The following is a 21,881-nucleotide window of genomic DNA, read 5'->3' as shown; positions in this document are numbered from 1 at the left end:
AAAATCGAACATACATTCGATACAGAATATTCAACAAGGAAGAAGTAGCGTAAATTGTTTGCACTTTTATTATTTTATTTTGATTAAATGGCGGATCATGACAGTTATTCGTTTCAATATTATTAAACCACAAGAAATTGATTCGTTCGTCTTTCTTGAGCCTTTCTTCATCGTCAATATGCGTCCGATTTGAATTTTACGAAGTAAAAATAAAAACAAATCTATCAAGCGAACACTGTGAGAGCATCAGCCGGTCATTTTTGTGAAAACTTGGAAAGAAACACCTTGAACTCAGATATAAGACATTTTGGCCATTAAGACGAAAAGAAAACACAAAAACTTCATCACTGTGTGAATTGTAATTTTAATTGAACAAAATGGAAAAAAATAGACATGAAATGTTCTAGTTGAACTAATGTAAAATGTTTGTTGAGTTATGAATTCGATAATTTTTCTTAATCGATAGTGAGATTGATCAATTATTTCATTGTCATTTGCTTAATTAATACTTTTTTGTTCGACTTTACAGTATGATTGGTTGTGTCACAGTTTGTGTGCGTCATTTTGCACCATTTTTTTTACATTTGCTTAACATTTTTAGTGACATAATAACAAATGTTTCCTTTCTTCCTTGAAACTAATAAACACTCAAATAAACGATCAATAAATTTAATAATAATAATCACTGTCGTCACTGTCAGATGAATAATAATCGCGTTGAGGTGGTGGCTGTCCAATTTTTGATGTTAAATCCTCAAACATGCTGTATCTAGCCCGGTTGAGTTCCTTCACTGTGAACCATTCTTCGTTCTTTCCGTTCAACATTTCATTCGGCACAGCCAACTGATTTCCATTTCCATAGATTGTCAACTCAAGCTTGGTTTGAATTGTACGCTTCTGAATTATACCCAATATGGCTTGGTATGTTTCGACATCGAGCAAAAAACCGGGTGAATCTACTTTTAAGCACGTCAATCGATTGGCTGCACGCACAATTTTCTGCAATCCACTTTGAGAAATGGTCGCTTTCGTTTTGACCTGCAGCTCCTTGAGCGATTGCAATTCAGCAATGGTTGCAATGTGTGATTCGTTCAGTCCAGCCATTTCGCTGAACTTGAGTATTTTGATTGTTGACATTTTTGCGATGCTCGCAGCTGTTTCATCATCAAAATTATCCAGGCCCAATTCCAAATGATCGAGTGTAATCCCATTTTTAACGATGTTGTTTACAAGTTCCAATGTGCGAGTTTTGCGTTGTAATTGCTCCAAAGTTATTCCTTTTGGAAGGTAGCGAATTGCACGTTGTGGTAGACTTTTCTCCTGATGGAACAACTTCAGCACCTTCAACTTCTTCAATGACATCAATGGCGCGAAACCGCTGCTGTAGAAAGACTTTTGTGTTTTGAACTCGAATTCTTCCAAATTTTTCTTTCGGCCAACGGCTTCAAATATGAATGGCGAAATTTCCCGGCACTTGACAATTGACAAACGTTTTAAGTTTCTATTTGAATTGATGAGTTTGGCTGCGACTCCATTGTCAATATTGACGTCGTTGAGCTGCAATTCTTCTAGTGCACCGAAGCAATTGGTTGGAATTGGTATGGGTTTTGGTTTCGGACGAAATTCCCAATCATAGTTTTCACGCGATATGTATTCCATTGGATATCGACGAAATATCAATGTATTCAATTTGAGTGTTTTTAGCTGCTTCATGTTGGCCCAACTACGGGTGACAGAACAGTCGTCGAGTGTCAACGATTTAAGATCTGTATAAAATTGGTTAGTCAGCCCACACATTCCAAATCCAACGAATGCCAGCTCTTTCAAATGACAATATTTCTGTATGAAGTCCTGAATTTGACTCATACTTCGAAACTTATCGTATGTGCCATCGAATACATTGTTGTGAAGCGTCAATGTGACGATATCTTCACCAAAAATGTAGAGAAATGCTTGCAAAACCTCCAGATTGATACGAACCGTCCGATCGTGTGCACTGATGTTGAAATTTGGGGCAAACCGAATTTTGTATTTGCATTGAATGTACCGCTTGACCAGTTTATTCAGTCGTACATTGACATGTGCCAAGTGGGCCAGGTGCATTGGCTTCAGAAAAACAAATAATTCCATCAAACAGTCATCGTCAAGAACCATTAAATTCGGTCCATTTGGTCGATTTTGTTCTGCTTCTTCCATTGGCTGCTCTGGTTTCGATGACCATGGTTTCGATGATTCTTCATTTGGCGATTTTATTCCGTATTTGGATTTCACCTCGCTGCTAAGCAAATGACTAACTTTTTGCAAACTGCGAAGTAGCAACGGATTGACAGTTTTGGGAGGATTTACATCGCTTGCCGCGTCATACCGAATTTTCTTAGCTGGCGGATCTTCTGTCGAATTATTCATGTCCATTGCCTATCGATGGAAACCAAATTGCAATACAAAAAATTCATAGAGTTTAATCGAGATTTGTAAATCAAAAAACAATCTTTACTTTCTAATAAAACACCAATCAAACACACTTGTGTTGACGCACACAAATGGAACTGTTGATAAATAATTAGATGATAATTTTCCACCAAACTGTCAGAACAACTTGTCGAAAGCGGTAGAAGTAGACGTGCTAAAAAGTGCGATATTGAAAAAATTGAAATAAACAATTTTGTATTGCACAATACAATAACAATTTGTTGTTACCCTTTAACAGCAGAACTTCAAATCAAAGCAACACTCAAAATGTGCATATTGTTTTTGCGTTCAAATCAACTCAAAGTGTCAAAACAAATCAGAGTCTATTCCGAAAAAAAAACCAATCTAGTACTCTCAAAGTGGTAATAGAACTGATTCAAACAAAAGGCGCCTTTGAATTGAATTTGAATTCATTTTTGGCTACATTTCAACGTGAGTAAAGTGATTTATATTACCAAATAAAACGTTTTCTTCGAGATTTTCAATGATTCTATTGTTATTTCCTTAATTAATACTTTTTCTGTTCGTTTTTACAGTATGATTGATTGTGCCACAATTTTTGCGCGACATTCTCTTCATAATCAATAGAATTAATAATTGTTACTGTCTCAATATTCATATGTGTTATGCAATTGATAAGAATAAATGTCTTCCATAATAAGCATATGGACCATTCTCATTCAACTTCAATATTTCCTTGTTCATCCAATGTAATTGTTTTTCTCAAACATGACATTTATTTGGAATGTATCATCCGCTGGCGTATCTTTGTTGTTTGTCATATTTTGCCTTACCAAACTTTCAAACTTGACCGAATCCAACACTCGCAGATAAATTTAAGAAAAGAAAACATTGACACATAAAATTGATATTCCAATCATATTATTTAATTTATTTAATCGCATAAATTACATTGATCAAATTAATAAGATAATTAATTAGATCATTCAACAACGAAATTGTTGCCTCCTAATCGTCTATTTGATCGAGAAAGTATAACAGTGTGTGTGTGTGTGTGTGTATATATATATAAATAAATTATTCATTGCCAATGCCGGTGGCATTGTTTGCAGTGGCCAAAACGTGAATTTGAAGACTTTTCGTTGCGTTATAAATTTGGCCGGGAGGGAATGGTTGCAGCTTTGGATGGATTTCATTCTTTTCGGCTGAAATGTATTTGGATAATCGAATATTTGGCAGCGGTAAGAATCCGGCCGAAAGTGGCAACACTTCAACCATCACCGATTGTGCATCACGTTCAGCCATTGAAATTACTCCCGCGGTGCGTCCAACAACTGCCCATAGATTTTGATCGGGCATCACTTCATACATCAAATCGACAAACGGACTCGAATGCATTTTAATTATTTTCAAATTCAAATTGTACACTGAACCAACGCGACACAATTCGCCCGGTTCCAGTTTGGCTTCAATTCGGAATAGGGTTGTGTAATCAGTGACGTCAAATTTGCAGTGGTATCGTTTCTTGAGTTGTGATACCACACCGTCGTTTACTTGAGCATAGTCAAGTGAAAAGTTGACTTTGATGAGTTTTAGTTGGCATTCGGCTTGCAATGGTTCCACCTCAATTTCCCATAGCAACGAAACAATCAAATTCTTTTGGCATTGATACGATTTCACCGATTTCGGGTTGTTGTCATGCAATGTCACACCCGTCGAATCGCAAGTCATGGATATATTGGTCAGTTCGAGCTGTGATTCAATTCCCTTTATCATTACTTGCAAAAATTTACGAGTGCCCGACGAATGCAAACGACACGATGCGACCATTGCCGGCATAAATGACAATGGTATTATAACCTCATTGCGAGACCAAGGACATTGCAGAGTGATTTTTTGTTCGATCAATTTCTCGTCGCGTTGGCCAAGCAAGTCACAAATTACTGCCAATGGAATTGTCCGATCTTGGAACGGCTTAACATCGTACAATCTTATTGTTGCTTCTGACTTGAAATCTTTGATCTGTTCGTCTGCCGGCGTATCTTTGTTGTCGGCCTCGCGGATTTTCAAATACTTTGAGCATTTCAGGATGATTGTGGCTTCTTTTGGAAATATGAAACTTCCACTCGATACAACCAAATCGATTAGATTTTGCACTCCAGAAATTAGATTCTTGAAACTCAGTACGGCTGACGCAGCTTTGGTTGTAATTTCGAAGGGCTCACATTTCATTGGTATCGATTCGGAGAGAAAATCCAACTTTTCGATGCAAATCGACACCTGAATAAGACGAAAAGTAGAAAATGAATCAAGTTACATTCAAGTCGATCCAAAGTAAAAAAAAAAATTGAAAAATGTTCATAATAAATATTGGAAAATGTATTTTTTTAAATAATTTCTAACCTGTTTAAAGTTCCATAGTCCAACGCGAGTAGCTTTTGCACTCAATTGTATTGAATTTTCCCCAGGCTGAAGTACAACCTTTTCGGCTTGAACTTGATTCGTAAAATCATTACGAACGGCTACAATTTGCCAAATAAATAGTGATGAGGTCATAGGAAAATTTTTGAAACAAGAAGAGAATTTAACAACAAACGATCTCAGTCGAATATGAAGACAAATTGAAGTTACCTGCCGGTGTTGATTTTCCACGGGTAGAGCTCGATCTTCTCACGGGCTTCTTGCTATTCAGATCACATACAACCGATGCACAGTTAATTGTTGTGTCTTGTTTGTAGTCCAAAAACGATGAAATCACCATCTTTGAACTAAAAATGAAAACGATTTAATTGATTTCACAAAATTTCCAATGGATTCATTCAATTTCGTCAAACCTATTGAAAAAATCATCTGGGATGGTTTCGTTTAGTTTGGAGTTTGACTCGAATGAAACGGAAACCGTGTTGACTGTAATTTCCTTTGGAAAATTGCTAACAAGTTTAAGATGCACTGTTATAATGTCATCCTGTTGGGAGAGAAAAAATAAATCGAAATTGTTCATTAAAATGTGTGTTCTGCTTGCTATTCCATACCCAATAATAATCGAAAAATTCGACAAATTAAAAGTCTTTCCGTTGAATCGTTAAATCAAATAGAAAATTGAAACTGTGTTCACCTGGATAATGGGTCCATTTTGAGTGACACGAATGTCGCGAATTTGGAAATGATCTTCCAATGGTGCGATGCAATCATTGTGATGACCTTCAATATCAATTATGTCCAATTTACTTCGTACCGAATTGATTGACTTGATAAACTCATCGAAATAATGTCGACGTACCAGCGTCTCTAGTTGTTTACTACAAGCGATTGCCGCACATGTTTTCGTATACGCAGTCATGTCATCCATTTTGCGATAGCAATTCGCCAGTTCCAATAGCGTCTGGCTGGCCAAATTGTTCCAATTTTCGGCTTTCAATTCTCGCATCAAGTCGGTGAAGAATGTAACGGCTTTGTTTGGTTCAGAGAGATTGCAATAGAAATTGCCCAAATCCAATCCAACTAAACGTGCTGAACGAAGCCTTGCAACATGTTTATATGTGCTAATGGCCAATTCACTCAGTTCCAAGTACAATTTCTCAAATGATTGATTTGATACGAGTGCTTCTCGAAGACGCTCAGTGGCCGATTTCTTGGTCTTGCGATTTGGTGATGCGGACCGTTGTTGTTCCAGCAGTGCTTCACTGGCTTTGTTATCAATGATGAGCGCCCGATCGGTTTCCTCAAAATTATCGCCCATTCCAGCCGACAGCTGCACTACAATGTGTAATTGCTCGGAGGTGGGCGTGAAACCAGGCAATAACCCGCACAATTTGCCCAATTCATACAATTTATCTTTCGCTAAATTCCATATTGGGGCGGTGTACTTGAAAATATTTGTCGTGTTGTTCGATTCAATGGCCGTTTCACAGGCGTCAAGTACCTCAAGTGCAGATATAAATTCCCAACAGGCCAGTGCACCGTCGATCATTTCAATTTTCAACGCATCCAACTCGCGCAGTGTTGAGAATAGAAACGGGAGCAATCGTTCGGCAATTTCGGATGTTTTTTCGGCCGCTTTGAGAATAACCGCTTGCCGTTCGAACAAATAACTGCGAAACTCCAGCAATGTGATGGATTTTTCTTCAATTTTGCGTCGCACCTCTTTCAATTGCAAATTATTCATTTTAATGCCATGGAATGAGCTGAACGGCCGTTGAAATACTTCCAACCATTTTGGTTTGTCGCCAAACATAGAGTTCAAAATAAACTGTGAGAACATTGCATCCAATTCATCGTATTGAATCAACGCTTCCGAATGTAGTCCCAACATCTGCAGAACAAATGCCAATTCTTCTTGCAGCAAAAAATATTTTATAAAGCACCAACCGTCTTGGTTGCGAGTCTCTCGATTGGCACGAATCAATTCTTCGTACTTATTTATTGTTCGATTATAACCGCACAGCATCAGATGTCGAATGCGTTGCAAAAAGCAGCGATACGATTCGGTAGCCTTCATTTCAAATTTCATGGGGTTTAGAATGGAAATGCATCGGTCACCATTCTTTGATGCAAAATCAGTTCGAATTTTATCGAGCACCGTTGTTCGCGGCAGAATATTCTTCGTTTTCTTCACATCAAACGTTTCGACGACCAGAATCATCCAGTCCGCAATCCCGAAGGAAGTGAGCATTTTCAGCCAATTGTCAATGTCTTCTTTGACATTGCTTTTATATGTGTCAATATCATTGCATTCGGTGACATACAAATGCAAAACTGGATGCTCAAGAATGCTCCAATCGCCCGATTTGTATTTTTCCAACAATTTTATATTGTGCGGATGGAATGATGCCTCCAATTGAACATCTTTCACAGGTCGTCCATACGAACGTTTCCATTCGCATGTATCCAACGGTATTGATGCCACAATATGCGCTTCAAGTGATCGAAACAATGGGCCAGCACCCGAATCTAAAACCAAAACAAACAACAAAAACACACAAATAATTTGTAACCTTTGCCTTGAAAACGGAATACCAACACACAAATCGATTACTTACACGTAACAATAGGCTTAAATTCCATTTTCTCGTCTTTTTCAGCACAACAATTGACAATGTGTACACGGAAAATGAGTATTTCAATGGGATTAATACCAAATTATCAACATTTTGCCAAATGTTTATATACACAGAGAATTCAATTTTATTTGTTGACCTAGCACACGGGAGAAATTTCTCTAATACGGAGAACCTTTTATTTATCATTTATCGATGACGTCGCTACAGAGAGAAATACAACAATCACTTGTCAAAAAGTGACAGCGAACGCCATATTTGTTTTGGATGCCAAGACATTTATTTGACAGTTCGAAGTAAACAGTGTTTAATCAACAAAAATCAGATTGGAAACATAGTTTCAACTAGAGATTTGCTATTTGATTTTTTTTAAATGAACATTCGGCACAAATGTTACAATGGATCCACAGAACTGCTATATTTGCAATACAACGTCCGGATTTTATAGTCGAAATTTGTTTAAAACCAAATCCAAGTACTCGGAAACGCGCATCTGTGAGTTTATTTGCAGATTTTTAGGCAATTATCCATCGGAACGGGATTGTAGCAATGAGAATGTGCATTGTGTGTGCATTGAATGTCTCAATAAAATTGATGAATATGATTTGGCAACGATGACAGCCAAACGAATGGAGCGAGAACTTAGCGATATTCTCTTGCATACGGAGGCTTTATTTTACAGAGAAAGCAAATCAATCAATGCAGACGAACAATTTGGTCCGCCAATTGAGACCGTCGAAACATTAGAGGATTACAAAGTGGATTATGAAGAAAACAGCGATATTGAAACGATTGAACAGAGATCGGATAGCGAAAGCTATAAGGTTGAGTCTGAAAGTGATGACGATTATATTCCATCCGCTTCGGAAAAGCCGCTACAGCATTTGGTGACTAAATCACGAGTGAAAACATCACTTCCCAAAGTGCAGAATCGCAATCATAAATGTCACAAGTGCAATATGGAATTTAAAAGGTTTTCGCACACATTTTTCCCAATTCTCGATTTTTATTTACTCAATTTATACGTTTGATTTCAGTGTGGCCGCACTAGCCAGACACAAACACACAAAATTAGATAGCAACAAATCAGAGCAAAAACCCACACTCTATAATTGTACCAATTGTTCGGAGGTGTTTTGCACAAAGACGCAATATGAGGTATGCAAAAAAAATCATTTTTGACTTCTCAATCGAAAGAGTTCTTGTTGAATAAGATTGTATTTCTCCATAGCATCACTTGAGACAACACAAAGGGGAGGAAGAACAATTCAAATGTACGAGTTGCGGCTATGATTTGAAAGAAAAGACTGCACTTGAGGAACACATGGGACTACACGATGGTCTATCACCATTGCAGTGTGTTTTGTGTAAAAAATCATTCAAACAGAAAGGAGCTCTAGTTCGACACATGCGAATCCATGTATAAACTCAGTTTGCACTTGTTCAACTACTCTTTTTTGATTTGGCATTTTAACCGTGTCTTTTGTTTTTATTTCACAACAGAGTGGATTACATTTTTATCAGTGTCACAAGTGTGGCAAGGGATTCATTCACAAATCTTCATTTGAAATGCATTTAATGGCTCATGATGACATTCGCAAGAAAAAGTGCCCACATTGCAGCCAAATGTTTCGATCAACATCACATCTTAATCGGCACCTGAGAATACATGTAATTTCTTAACTCATATTTTTCATTTGCCGATACGGTTCAGTTTTTTATATCATTGAATACCCAATGAAAACTAATTCTTAAAATTGTTTCTTTTCAGACCGGTTCAAAACCATTCTCGTGTCCCGTCTGTGGCCAAAAGTTTGCTCAACGCTACAACATGAGTGTTCATCAGCGTTTGCATGACACATCATCGAATCGGCTGAAATCGGAGAAAACACACGTTTGCAAATTTTGCAGTTCGGCCTTTGCGAGACAGTCAAAACTTGAGGAGCATCTCAAGAAAAATCATGAAGCCATGATACCGCACACTGCTATTGGTAACAATTTCGATGACACAAACGAAGCTTGCTGATGGAATATCGCCTTTAGATTAAGATTGCAATTTAAATTTTTGATTATATTAAGATGATTCCTCCTATTTTCAAAAGAATCTTTGATTTTCAAGTTGATTTTTTTTTAAAACAAGATTAACTTTATCTTATTGTTTATTAAGATTACGATGTAAAAGGGAATTTCCAATGGAACGATTTCAAGTATTTTTTTTAGCCTTCATTGTGCAAATCCAATTTGAATAAGAATTCTGTTAAATTAAATTTGTGAGACTTTTCATTGCTCCAGATACCATATTTTCAGCGCTGCTCAAAAAATTTGGTCCACTTTAACGAGAGAAAAGCTTTTATAGATCAGAAATAAAAATTTTAAAATGGTTTTCGTACCTGATCAAACCTGAATTCTTCTCGGGCGAGTGCCTACGCTTGCCAGTAAATACGCTTTTGATTCCTTTTGTCACTCCATTCTTATAACGGTTTAATTTTTTGTAACTACAAAAACACAATTTTCATACAAACCATTGAAAATTCGCATCTTTCGATATATGGCCTACGCTCTCTTGGTACTAACAACGCTTCTCACAGAAAACGTTAGAGGTGACAACACAGATAGTTCTAAATCAAGGCCAGCTGATGTTGCGTCCAAAATATGTTCTTCTAAGTCTTTTGGTTCAGGTTCAAAGGTGCATGTTATCTTGTCAAGTAATCCTGTCGATACTTAACTTTGGCCCACAAAGATGTGCAAAACACAATACAAAAGTAGTGCTACCGAAAAATAAAATGTCATCTTTCTACCCGGCAAACGCCCAAAGCACTACTCCAGCTAGTACACGTTACACATGTTATATATGCGAAACCTAATATTGAATTCCTATGGAAAAATTCACAATTGTGTCAATACTAGTTGATGAAATTCAATTCAAAACATCCCAAAAATGCTACATGCCGTTTTGTTTTAACTAAATGAAGTTCGATAATACAAATGAAAATATGTATTGTAAATTTAAATGAAAAAAAAATCTTTTTTTTAAATAAAATATATATCCATATTAGACACATCTAGTGGGCGAGTGTCGTTTTTGACTCACCAAGAACGCGAGCTTCGTTATATTTAACAACATTGTAACGAAATTCATTCTGCCACGTCTGTCAAATAACAATGACGAAAATATAAGCCACAAAAATTTCTTGCGAACTCTTTTCCAAGACATATTTTACGGTTATTAGTTGGTTAGGAAATAATTGACGTTAAAAATTTCAAAATTACATATCAACACTTCATTATTTCAGAGACGATTAGCAACACTACTATGAGTTTATAGTATATAATAACGTATAGATACCGTTAAAAGTCTGGTAACGAAAAAGCGATGATCTGAAAGAGACAGAACATCCACAAAAGTCACAAGAATGCTGAATTGCGTAATTAACATTTATTTTATTTACATAATATGTATGGATTTGTTGTTAAAATTCATCTTATTTACACATAAATGTAATAAGCCAATCAATGCTGACCATCTATCGATTATCATTTGTGTGTGTGTCTGTGTCAATATCTCGACTTTTCTTTTTGTGAAATATGTCCAAATTATTATTATAGATGCGATGTCAGTTTAATCCAAATCCAATTGAAACCCATCTGAAGAAGTGTTTATTGAACTTTTCTGGTTGAATTGATTAGAACACATTTCGTGGCATAATGTTTGGTTGAGAATTGATTCTATTTTACAGCATATTTAGAGCATCCTCTACTAGGTACTTTATGTCTTCCATATTGGGGTCAATCGAATGAAACAAAATGTGATTTTAATATTCAACTCTGTGTTTTTTTTTTTTACCGAAAATTAAATTGAATTTGCCTATTTTCGTTGTTTAATGTTGTCGCTTCCCATTAGTGTGAATAAAGAACCCAATTGTTATTTGGTATAATTGATGATCTCAGCCGAAAGGGTTTGCCGATACAACGAAATAAAAACCAAACAAAGCGTCATATTCACTTCAATTTATTTTTATGCATTTTGTTGTTTTTTTCTCATCAAATTTTTTGTTTGTTTTCTTTTGTTTTGCTCAATCTAAATTTTAATCAATCGCATTTTCCGACTAATGTCAATATTATATATTCATTTTTATCCTTAGTAAATTGGTTTACACATTAACATTCATCGTTTTTTGTTTTTGTTGTAATTTCTCAATGTATTTAGTTTTACTTGCATCCATTCTAATTACATATCATTTTTTCCACTCTTTTTGTTGTGTGTGTGTGTGTTTTGTTTTGTTTTGTTTTTTTTTTCAAACTAATTTTACTTGTTCTACAATTTTAATTCAAGGCATTCTCGTCAGACTTCCTAGTACAGATTATTTTTCTTTTTTTTAACTCCATTTTTAATTTAAAAATTAGTTCAATGGTCTGTTATTTCAATCCATTCTTAATATTGAAATTATCATTAGACGTGAATCAGTTGGTGTGAATGTGAATGTATATGAGAGGGACATCGTTCATCGATGCGAGCGTGTATACGTTGTGTATGTGTGTATGTCGTGAGTGTGGTTTCAAACACTATTTTATTTTGCTTGTGAAATCGTCTGCTGTCTACTCGGTTTAATCAAGTGCACAATGGTCGTTAGTTTGTTTCAACGTTATTATTTTGGTTTGTCATTGATGTGTGGATGTGTGTTCTAAAGTGTGTGACGACTTTCGTTTGCTCCCCATTGCAACAAATATTATTACAATAAATTCTAAGTCTCTTGCGCTTGACGTGTGTATGTGTTAAGTGTGTAACCATTTGGGTGTTTAGTAAACATTCTGAAATTCAAGCAGATTTTACGACATGATCTCTTCCTCTTACACTCTTTTTTCTTCCATAATCGTATCCATGCAGTGGTTTTAAAAAGATTATCATCTTTGAAAACTATCTGTGTCTCTTATGTTTTGCAATTAACGGTTTAGTCGATTGATTGATTGACATCAATTTGCTGGTTTAGGTAACTATGTATTAGTCTATTTTACATTCTGTTCTTACTTGTGTAGTTTCTCCTGTTCATTTTTTTATACTTCCATTTTCATAATAATTAAATGAAACAAAGAGCAGTGAATACAGATATAGAAAATAGGTGACAGATTGATAAGGAAACCATCGCAGTTTCCTGTATACAAAAACAACGTATGTTAGGCAGTTAGTTTGAGAGACGAAAAAAATGGAAAAGTTTAAGTGAAAACCAGAATTAGTGTTTTTCTTCTAAAAACAGGGAGAGCTTGAATCAAGCAAAGTAGATTTCGAGCAAGTCTTTGAGGGTATTTTAAGATTAAACTACTAACAAAAACACAAACAAAATAAAAACCAAATACAAAACAAACAAATGAAAGAAAGAAATGGTGTACACGATGAATATCTTATGAAAAAAATAAGAAATAACGTGAAATCAAAAATCAAACGAAATGATAAGTTTAAAATGCAAATTACAGTCAGAATAATGAAATGACATGAAATTATGTCGTTAGGTTTTTAGTAGTAATGTGAAAAATGCATTTGGACGCAGCAAACTTTGGGATTGGTCCGAAGGAATGGGTTTTTCTATCGTGTGAAAATATCAAAATGAACGGCTTCCCGAGCATTCTGCAAAAATAATTTATTTCATTCCAAATGACTTCAGATTTGTCGTACTTGAAATGCATTGAAATTGCCGAAATTCATCGAGACCTACAAACACAAAGTGGTGGTTATTTGCCTTAATGCATGTGCATTCATCTTGTCTAAATAACAGTGGCAGTATTTCAGTATTTTAAACAATGTGGTGTGGGTGTGGGTGTGTATGGTTGATGATAAAAATTTCATAGAATTTTTTTCTTTCTCTCTTCAGGGATTTTTTCTCACAAATGCGTTTTTAATTACGGTAGTTAGTAGAATTATAGCAATTCTCATGTTTATTTATGTTTATAAGTAATAAGTCCATAGCTCTTATCAACTGTGTGTTTGTTTTTCTTTCTCTTTCAATATTGTGTGTGTGTGTGTGTGAATCTTTGCTTGTTTATTTCATGTATCGATTTCATTTTTTATATATTCGCTTTATTTTACATATATCCATAGCAATTTTTGCTTTCTTTTCAACGTGAAATAGAATTTAATCTGTTCGGTGAACATAGTATGTGTGGGATCAGTGAAAGTGGTTTGTGTGAGTCATAGCGATAGTTAGGATAGATAGATGTAGATAGAGAGAGAAAAGGAATTGTTTTGTTTTAAAAAGAATGAAAATGAACGACAGATATCGCCTTAAAAATAGTTCAATAATAATTACATGTATGTTTAAATTTAAAAAAAAAACGAGAAATTTCAACGCAGTTTATTACAATATTGTTGCTGTCCTTGTTTTTCTTTTTTTTAATCTTCTAAAAATAAAAATGCATCGACGATTCGGTGTGGCTGTGGCACGAGTGCTTTGCCGCTTTGATTCGCCGTTGTGTGTGTATGTGTGTATGTATGTATGTGTGGTCTGCAAACTCTGCACAAATTCAATATTGATTTAGTCAATTATTTATCATATATCTCATCATTTCGTGTGTTAAATCTAACGCTGTCAAATTTCATCTATAGATTAGTGTTAGTCATTCCATTTTACGCGCGACAATATATAACTACAGATTAATATGCAAAGTGTAAATATAGTCATTGTATTCTTTTTATATTTAATATAATAATAATAATATATGTATTTGTATGCTCTGGTAATCCTGTTTCCAATTGTTTAATTTTTTCCCCTCTTTTCAATCTACATGCATTTTGTATGTGTGGTTGTGTGTGTGTGTGTGTTGTGGATTTAATATTAAATTAATACGATTTACGTTTAAAAATGATTCTCTAATATTTTGTTTGTTTTATTCTTTAATTTTATAGGTACATCTCCGATTCGCGGTTTCGGCGATCATCGTTATTATCTTTATATTCGTATAATTTTCTTTTTTTCATTATTATAACAATTCGAATTGTCTTCAATTGTTGAACACAATATCGATAGGATTTCATTTTGTTTCCATTTTTTATTCTGTTTTAAATCTTTTTCATTAAATATTAAATTCTTTACAAGTTAGTTGTTGTTGTTGTTTTGTTTACGTGAGATGAGAACAAATCGATCATTGTACTGCCGGTGTGGTGTGGTGTTTTATGTGTGAATAAAAACAGAAGCATGTTTCGATGCGCGCGCAGCTATTCGGTCTACAATCGATTTTAGATTCATTTGGTTGGTTGGTTTGTTTTTCCTCCCAACAATTGGTGTTTGAACTGGTTTCACTTTCTTCTTTTCGTTGAAATAGCCGCCTTATCTGACGCTCGCCGAATTCAGCACAAACGGTACGTAGAACATTTTACTTTCGAGCAATAAACTTGCAGCTGCTTGAATCTGTGGACAAACGATGGATAAAACAATTCAGCAAATTGGAGGTTTTTTTCGGTATTGCTTGAACTTTTTTCGAAATCGTTCATCATTTTTTAAATATTGAGTGCTTTTTAAGTGCTTAATTGGAAATTGCAATGATTGAATTTAAATCAACGAAGAAACACTCACTTCAGGTATGTGGGCTAGTAACTCTCCAAGTCGGCCTGGATTGTTGGGTGCTGTGTGTTGCAAGTAGCTTCGCAATACTTGAATGTATCGCTCTTGAATTCCTTCCAGTTCAACTTCTGCGAAAATCACAAAAAAGACCATAAATTAGAAAATATCTCCACTCATTTAGTGAGTGAGCCGCATGTGGCTTCAAACACAGCATTTTCAGAAATCTGAACGCGTACTTACCTTTATTCAGTAGGATATACACTTTTAAGCAGACATATTCCTCCATTTTGAGCTTGATGCGTCTGAACATGATTGTGATTTGTGTCATCTTTTCAACCATGTGTCCGACATCCAGTCTTAATTGCTCCATTGAGATAGGATGACCCATTAGTGTAGTCAAGCATGTTTGTAGTGTTAGCAAATGCGTATTCACCTGTCGATCGAAAATGAAAATCGTAAATAAATTTGCATTTCAAATTGGTTTTTCTCGTTTCAATCTATTTTTAATCGATTTTAACAAATCAAATTTAACTTTTGTTGTATTCAACCAGAATTATATAATTTGGCTCACCTCGTGAACATATTCGGGATCGTCTTTCTCCAAAAATGGTGTTTGACTTTGATGCTGTGCACTTTGAATGAATTGGGTCGATGATTTTTTGCCGTGTAGCGCTTGGTAAGCGGCTGTTGTTAGTACTAAAATTTCATGCCATTTATCGGTCAGCAATTTGGTATGAATTTCCACTGGTATTTCCAAATAAAATGGTAACTTTTTCGTCCACGATACCAACTTATGTACTATTGAATCACCGATGTTACATAATTTATCACCAATTTCCGATTTATCTTCCAGGAATTCTGGAAAGTGTGGCAGTGTTGCAATGTCCTCCATTGCATCGAAATCAATTAATGTTTGAATCATGCCCATGGCATGCTCATAGGAAACAGAACGATCCTTTGACGAACTGACCGCATTGTCGAGACGATGTCGCAAATGTACAATTTCACTTGGATTGGTTAGGGCCGTTTTTAGAATGGTACCATTCAGCAAATGCGATGGGATATTGTTGACAATATTTTCCGATTTCATGCTGTTTATTCGTTGCGATGCAAGCATCGCATTCGTATCACCGCAAATTATGCTCAGTTTTTGCTGTTGCTGCTGCTGCTGCTGCTGCTGTTGTTGTTGTTGTTGCTGCTGTTGCTGCTGCTGCTGTTGTTGTTGTTGTTGCTGCTGTTGCTGCTGTTGTTGCTGCTGTTGTTGCTGTTGATGATGCTGTTGTGCCTGATGTTGCACTTGCTGTTGCAGCGAAACTGACGCTTGATTTGATTTCTGTGTCGATTTCTTATGTTTTTTGTATTTCACTTTATACAAATTGTAGACGGCACCGCTGTTTCGGCCACCGGGCATTCGATCCTCACGAACCGCTTTTTTTTTATTTTTGAAGGAAAAAATTCAATAATTTCAATAAAATTGGGAGAACAACCTTTATCTTCGAGTTGAGGAACTCACCTTGTAAGACCATTCCTTGTTCAATGCACTTTTTGAATCGACAATACTGACAACGATTTCGTTGCGCTTTTGTTATTTCGCACGTTCCATCGGCAACGCACGTGTAGACTCGTCTATTTTGTACTGTTCGTTTGAAGAATCCCTTGCAACTGATTTTAAAAAAAGGAACAAATTGTTAGATCGATTTTGGAACAGCAAAGAAAATTTTCTTTGATCGAATGCGATTAAATGCGATTTCTGTTCGAAAATGTCCAAAACACTCACCCTTCGCATGTAATGATGCCATAATGCAGACCAGTTGCTTTATCCTCACAAATCATACAAACTAACGGTTGCTCATCGTCTTCGGGTGGCACTTCTTGTTCATTCTGCAAAATTGTCCAGAAAAAAGGCAACGGAAATTTAGTGGAAATTCCAAACAGTTGATCGTTTCAAAAAATTACCTTCATCGGTTGTGATGGATTGGACCATTGTTGTTGAGAACTTAAATTCAAGGCTTGTATTTGTTGTCCACTTGGTAATTGACTGTAGTCGCCCGCCCACAGGCGCTCCATATTCAATGGGTTCTGTGAACGAATGGTTGGCTGTGGTTGCATCGAGCGCATTTCATTTGTTCGATTTTGTCCAAGGCTCAGCAGAAGTTGAGCCGCTTCCTCGTTATTCGATGGGCCAGCCAATGGTATCTGATTATGATTTTGTAGGTTAATTGAATTGGGCTGTGATGCTTGTTGATGCGGTGACTGTTGCTGTGGACTGGATTCAATGCCCCAGACCATGGTGCGTACGCCACAACTCTCTCCCATTATGACGGTCGGTGTGTTTCGCGGTTGTGATGAATTCTGTATGGTGGTCGACACCGATGTATGGCCCGAATTTGAAACAGGTGATCGCAATGGAATTGGTCCGCCGATAATTTCCGGTTTGACACCATTAATACGCGTGTTCGAATTCCACATGATGCGATTTTGATTGTTTGTTTGAATCAAACACGGCAATTGTGCATCATTTTTGACGCGAAATAAAATGGCGCCATCGCGCCCCGGATGCTGTAACTGAATCGATGGGTGCAACATTTGGCCGGTTGATGTGACCGGCGTCACGGTAGTGATCGATTGATTCTGTGACTGCGTATGCTGAGCTGTTGACATTGGTAACGATTGTGTTTGTGGGTTCATTGAATGAATTGGAGATCGCTCTCGTTTGATACGATTAGGATTCGGATTTGTGATAGCCGCATGCAAATTCACTGGGAATATATAGTTTTTCATCGGTGGCATTTGATGCTTATTTACATCTTGATTGTTTTGGACTTGGGGCGCAAACGAATTTTTCGACATCGACATTTGAACACCACCACCGCCGATGCCACGACCCGATGACGGTTGCTGGTTCGTTGTCGTATGAACAATTTGTACCTTTTGCGGTGACAATGGGTTCGTTTTGCAGCCAATGGAATTCGATTCCGTATCAATTCGTTGCAGCGTTGATTTTGTGTTGTTCATGGTTGTCGTGGTTCCGTTTCCATTGGCGTTGCCGTTGCCGTTGCCGTTGCCGTGGTTGGCGGTGCAATTGCTCAGGCTATTACTCGAATTGTTGTTCGTCTCAATAGTAACTACGGTCGGTAGGTGGTTTGAATTGTGCTGCATCGATGGCATCCCTTTTCGATAGCAGTCAGACATCGAATTAATGGCAGTCGTTACTGATGCTTGATGTTGATTCACATTCATGCAATTGTTTTGGTGTGCATTTGCTTCCGTTTTAATCCGCAACGGGGTAACTAGTACGGTGGCATGCGGTGACATAATTCGTTGGTTCGATATATTCAACGAATTGATCGTAGCTTTTGTGGTTTGCGGTAAAAATGCTTGTTTGGTTGGCGATGGCAATCGCTCCTCACCCACCAATCGAATCACACTTGTGTTGGGCAACGTTTCACTGTTATTATTGTTGTTGCTGTCGTTATTGTTTTCATTGGACGGCGCGATACTGTCTCGGCGCTCATTTCCACTTTGATTATTTATAAATACACTATTGTTATTGGTACTGTTGATCAATTTAATGCTTCTACTCAAATGCGAGTTAGCGTTTGGTGTGGCGCTTGCCGTTGTTACGATCGCACTTTGCTTTTCGCCAATGGACATTTGAATGGCATGTGTTGCTCCAGATGCAGACAATAATTTCTCATCGATTTTGGTTGCGGTAACGGTTAAACTGCTTTGTGGCGACGCTTGCATAAATGAATCCGAACGCACATCGGTCGCTGTATGGGAATGAGATAAAGATTCATTTTTTTTTCGTTTAGCAAATGATTCATTTTTTTCGGATTGAATTTGGTTACGTAGGAATTTGGTTTGAATTATTCAATAGAAAAGAAAGAGAAAAAAGAGAGGAAAGTAATGTATTGGTCACTCACCCGTGCTATCGGTCGATGTGCTATTATAGTCGTTATCCAGTGCAGCTGGTGACACAGAGTTGCGGTTTTTCTCTTGTGTTTGTTGGCTGTGCAGTTGTTGGGATGAAACAGATCCACCATGATCGCACATTTTTGGTGAAAGTGGTACTATTAAATCAGGCGATGAAGCATTCGTATCGGCTAATGATTCACCATCACTGCTGCATCGAGAATCAACTTTTCTTCGTTTCAATTTCAGATCCTGAAATAGGCTCATTTTATCGAGCTCGCTATACGGGCTTCGGCTTAGTGTCATAATTCCTGTGTGTCGATGTTCCATTCCAAGGGGAAAAACGCGCAGCGAGAAAAAAAGAGAGGAAAAAACAGAACAAATTCGATTAGCATCGAGAATATGCAACTCATATTCATGGTGGTAGTACTTAAAATATTGATGTTAACTGTAATTGGATTGATTTTTCAAGATTTTTTTTAGTCAAAGCATAAGAAAATTCCTGATAATATTTCTTCTTTTCTTTTCTCTCGTTTTGAACATAAGTAGTGGCGATATGGTATGTATATGATAATTGGCATCTATTTTACTGGCTATACAAAATCGAACGAACAACGTAACAACCAATTCAAATTGAACGTTCACGTCGACTGTGTGAGTCGTTTCTACTAATGTGATTTTGTGATTTGAGTATGAGTCAAATTTCAAAGAAACCGAGTGAAAACCATTGGTTGAGCTCTTTTTATCGATTCGAGCTCAAATTCGCGGGTTCGCGCAGGTTCGCCGTTCGCTTTTCTTTCTGTATGTTTCGATGAGGAAAGTATGTACCAGAAAATTGCTGCTTATTTTCCATCCACCTTTCTCCGTTACCAAATCGAAGTTGAGCTGCAGTGTTGAAATCATGTTTGTGTTATTATACAGCGAAACCCCGTTTTATTGAGCAAGTGCAGCATGAATTCAGCGCGCTGCAATATTATGTTTTCAATACGATCGGGTTGCATAACGTTTTACGGGAAAAGTGGAAAACACACACAGCCATACACATAGGTATATGGGAGCAACAACTAGTGCGTGCAATACGAAAATTGCATTGCTTCTAGTTTTACATTCATGCCGTACGGTGAAATTACTTTGTAAGAAAATTATCAGCAGTTGAGCGTTGAAATGGGCTTATGACAATGTTTGTAATACTTTCACGCGTTTATTTTGGATTTGGGTTCTCTTTGCTGTTTAGATAAAAGTAAGTTGCTGCAATGTGTAATTTAAATTGAAAAATTTGAATGCATCGTAAGCTCATCGTAGCGATCCGATTTGTCATTTGTCGGTCGCTTACGATTTTCGAACGAAGGCTTACTTGATTGCTCGCATGCATGCGTGTGTGACTGGAGTAAGTATTCTATTCATTCTTTTCCCATTGTTTTCGTCAAGTTATCTATTCGTAGCCATGCGAATGTGTACGCATACAAGCTCGTATAATAATTTACGCTGTGCGAAAGAAGACGAACGAAAAAGTGACGTGTGTGATTCCCGTCAAACGAAATGTATGTCATTCGTTTTATATCTCTCTTTTCGGCCGTTTTCGATCATTCTGTTTGTTTCGACGTCACTTTTGTCGTGATATTTATTACTGTCTGCTAATTCTTCTTTTTTGTTTCGTTTCGTTGTATTTATTTTTATTACTGCGTACATTTTTTCCAATTTCAGTCGTACTATTTCTCATTGCATTCGTAAAAAATATGTGTCATGAGTTGGCGCATGTAAAATCCTCTTTTTGGGTGCATTTCGTTTGCCGTATGCAACACGATACATATATGTGCATAATGTACGAGTGGGTAATCGCGTGAAAAATTGTCGAAGCTTTTGCGTGCGCAGCATGGAATAAGAGGGCAACGGAAACTATGCACCAATGGCGCTCTGAAAATCTAAACGCTAATTTCTTTTGAACTTTAACAATGACTAAACGTTTCCTTTCTTCCTCTTTCTTCATCGTTCGGTGTACAAATGAACGTTCATCCGAATGAAAGTTTGAGCTTTGATCACTGCCTCGAAAATAGGCATGCAAAATTAAAACCGATTACAGGTCGCCAGTAAAAATGAGTGACTCTATTTGGGTGATTAACGATGACTGATTGATTTCGATCGAGTTTTGTGTGTAACTTAAGATTTACTAATAGGTTCGAGAGAAATCAGAATAGAACGGTTTGAAAAGTAGGGGATTATGGTGTTTTTTTGTTTGTTTTTTGGAATTGTTTTCGTTTTGGTGAAGTTTTTTCTTCCTTTTAATAAAATAAAACGAGCTTGTGGTCTTGAGTGCAGATTTTTTCAATAGTCTCCTCTCGCAAGGCATGTCTGATGTGTGGCTTTTGATTCGAATTTATTATTTCCAAAAGAAATGAGACTTTCAACTTTTTCTGTATCATTTTGGAAGCAAATCAGTTGTTGTTCCAAACCACAAATCAGACAAACGATCGAAGTGAGAGTATAGAGCCTTCTGCACTGTCGTCTCCAAACTATTTTTACTAATTAAACAGAGAAAAAAAGAGGGGAAAAAATGAAAAGAAAAAGAAAATTATGTGTTGCAATTAAAACTTACATGATCTATTTTATATATTTTTTACATTGATTTTTTGTGGTTTTTTTTATTTTGATTTATTTGGTCATTAATTTATGGTTCATTGTTTGTGTTTTTTTTATTTTCCAAGAAGAGATGAAACGATGAAATCCAACAAAATGAGAAACGAAAAACAATACACCAACGGAACCAAAAAAAGTAAACAACAACAAAATTTTTAAATAAACTGAAATGTATGACAGCTTCCAGAGTTTATGAATTAATCGCTATAATTGAGTGTGTGTTTGTGTGTGTTTTTTCTGATCGTATTATAGAATGTCTATATTCTGTGTGTTTGTGTTGGGGGAGAGGGGAAAT

The 21,881-nt window shown here is 36.4% G+C and overlaps 4 protein-coding genes across 6 annotated transcripts in view; 1 reads left to right on the top strand and 3 right to left on the bottom strand.

Annotated features, from left to right (window-relative positions):
- Positions 1 to 340: 340 nt before the first annotated feature.
- LOC129570020 (uncharacterized) lies at positions 341 to 2,787 on the bottom strand. Its single transcript, XM_055449375.1, has 3 exons — positions 2,698 to 2,787; positions 2,495 to 2,623; positions 341 to 2,415 (listed from the first exon to the last, which is right to left on the bottom strand). The coding sequence occupies exon 3, from the start codon at positions 2,410 to 2,412 to the stop codon at positions 670 to 672; it is 1,743 nt and encodes a 580-aa protein (XP_055305350.1). The 5' UTR covers positions 2,413 to 2,415; positions 2,495 to 2,623; positions 2,698 to 2,787; the 3' UTR covers positions 341 to 669.
- A 547-nt stretch (positions 2,788 to 3,334) lies between these two features.
- On the bottom strand, positions 3,335 to 7,742 carry LOC129570010 (trafficking protein particle complex subunit 10). The gene is made up of 6 exons (XM_055449364.1): positions 7,470 to 7,742; positions 5,546 to 7,380; positions 5,265 to 5,395; positions 5,062 to 5,198; positions 4,834 to 4,952; positions 3,335 to 4,710 (listed from the first exon to the last, which is right to left on the bottom strand). Exons 1-6 carry the CDS (start codon positions 7,492 to 7,494, stop codon positions 3,508 to 3,510), a joined length of 3,450 nt encoding a protein of 1,149 aa, XP_055305339.1. The 5' UTR covers positions 7,495 to 7,742; the 3' UTR covers positions 3,335 to 3,507.
- On the top strand, positions 7,716 to 9,754 carry LOC129570027 (zinc finger protein 32-like). Its single transcript, XM_055449388.1, has 5 exons — positions 7,716 to 8,460; positions 8,525 to 8,645; positions 8,719 to 8,907; positions 8,991 to 9,158; positions 9,259 to 9,754. The coding sequence occupies exons 1-5, from the start codon at positions 7,886 to 7,888 to the stop codon at positions 9,511 to 9,513; spliced, it is 1,308 nt and encodes a 435-aa protein (XP_055305363.1). The 5' UTR covers positions 7,716 to 7,885; the 3' UTR covers positions 9,514 to 9,754.
- A 3,946-nt stretch (positions 9,755 to 13,700) lies between these two features.
- The window catches only part of LOC129569999 (hormone receptor 4), a 44,076-nt gene continuing 35,895 nt past the window's right edge, over positions 13,701 to 21,881 (bottom strand). For 2 of the 3 annotated variants that reach the window (XM_055449351.1, XM_055449331.1), the window contains exons 2-9: positions 18,964 to 19,263; positions 16,994 to 18,810; positions 16,815 to 16,918; positions 16,551 to 16,699; positions 15,609 to 16,465; positions 15,278 to 15,470; positions 15,050 to 15,165; positions 13,701 to 14,884 (exon numbers count right to left, since the gene is read on the bottom strand). In XM_055449351.1, the coding sequence (XP_055305326.1) occupies positions 14,804 to 14,884; positions 15,050 to 15,165; positions 15,278 to 15,470; positions 15,609 to 16,465; positions 16,551 to 16,699; positions 16,815 to 16,918; positions 16,994 to 18,810; positions 18,964 to 19,258 (3,612 nt within the window). In that variant the 5' untranslated portion in view covers positions 19,259 to 19,263 and the 3' untranslated portion in view covers positions 13,701 to 14,803. Of the gene's footprint in view, positions 14,885 to 15,049; positions 15,166 to 15,277; positions 15,471 to 15,608; positions 16,466 to 16,550; positions 16,700 to 16,814; positions 16,919 to 16,993; positions 18,811 to 18,963; positions 19,264 to 21,545; positions 21,805 to 21,881 lie in introns of those variants that run through there. The other variant, XM_055449342.1, reaches the window with a different exon arrangement.

Source organism: Sitodiplosis mosellana, unplaced genomic scaffold, assembly GCF_009176505.1.
Source record: "Sitodiplosis mosellana isolate CC-2019 unplaced genomic scaffold, AAFC_SMos_1.0 Smas_scaffold_1, whole genome shotgun sequence".
NCBI lineage: Eukaryota > Metazoa > Arthropoda > Insecta > Diptera > Cecidomyiidae > Sitodiplosis > Sitodiplosis mosellana.
This window is presented reverse-complemented; position numbering and strand designations above follow the sequence as displayed.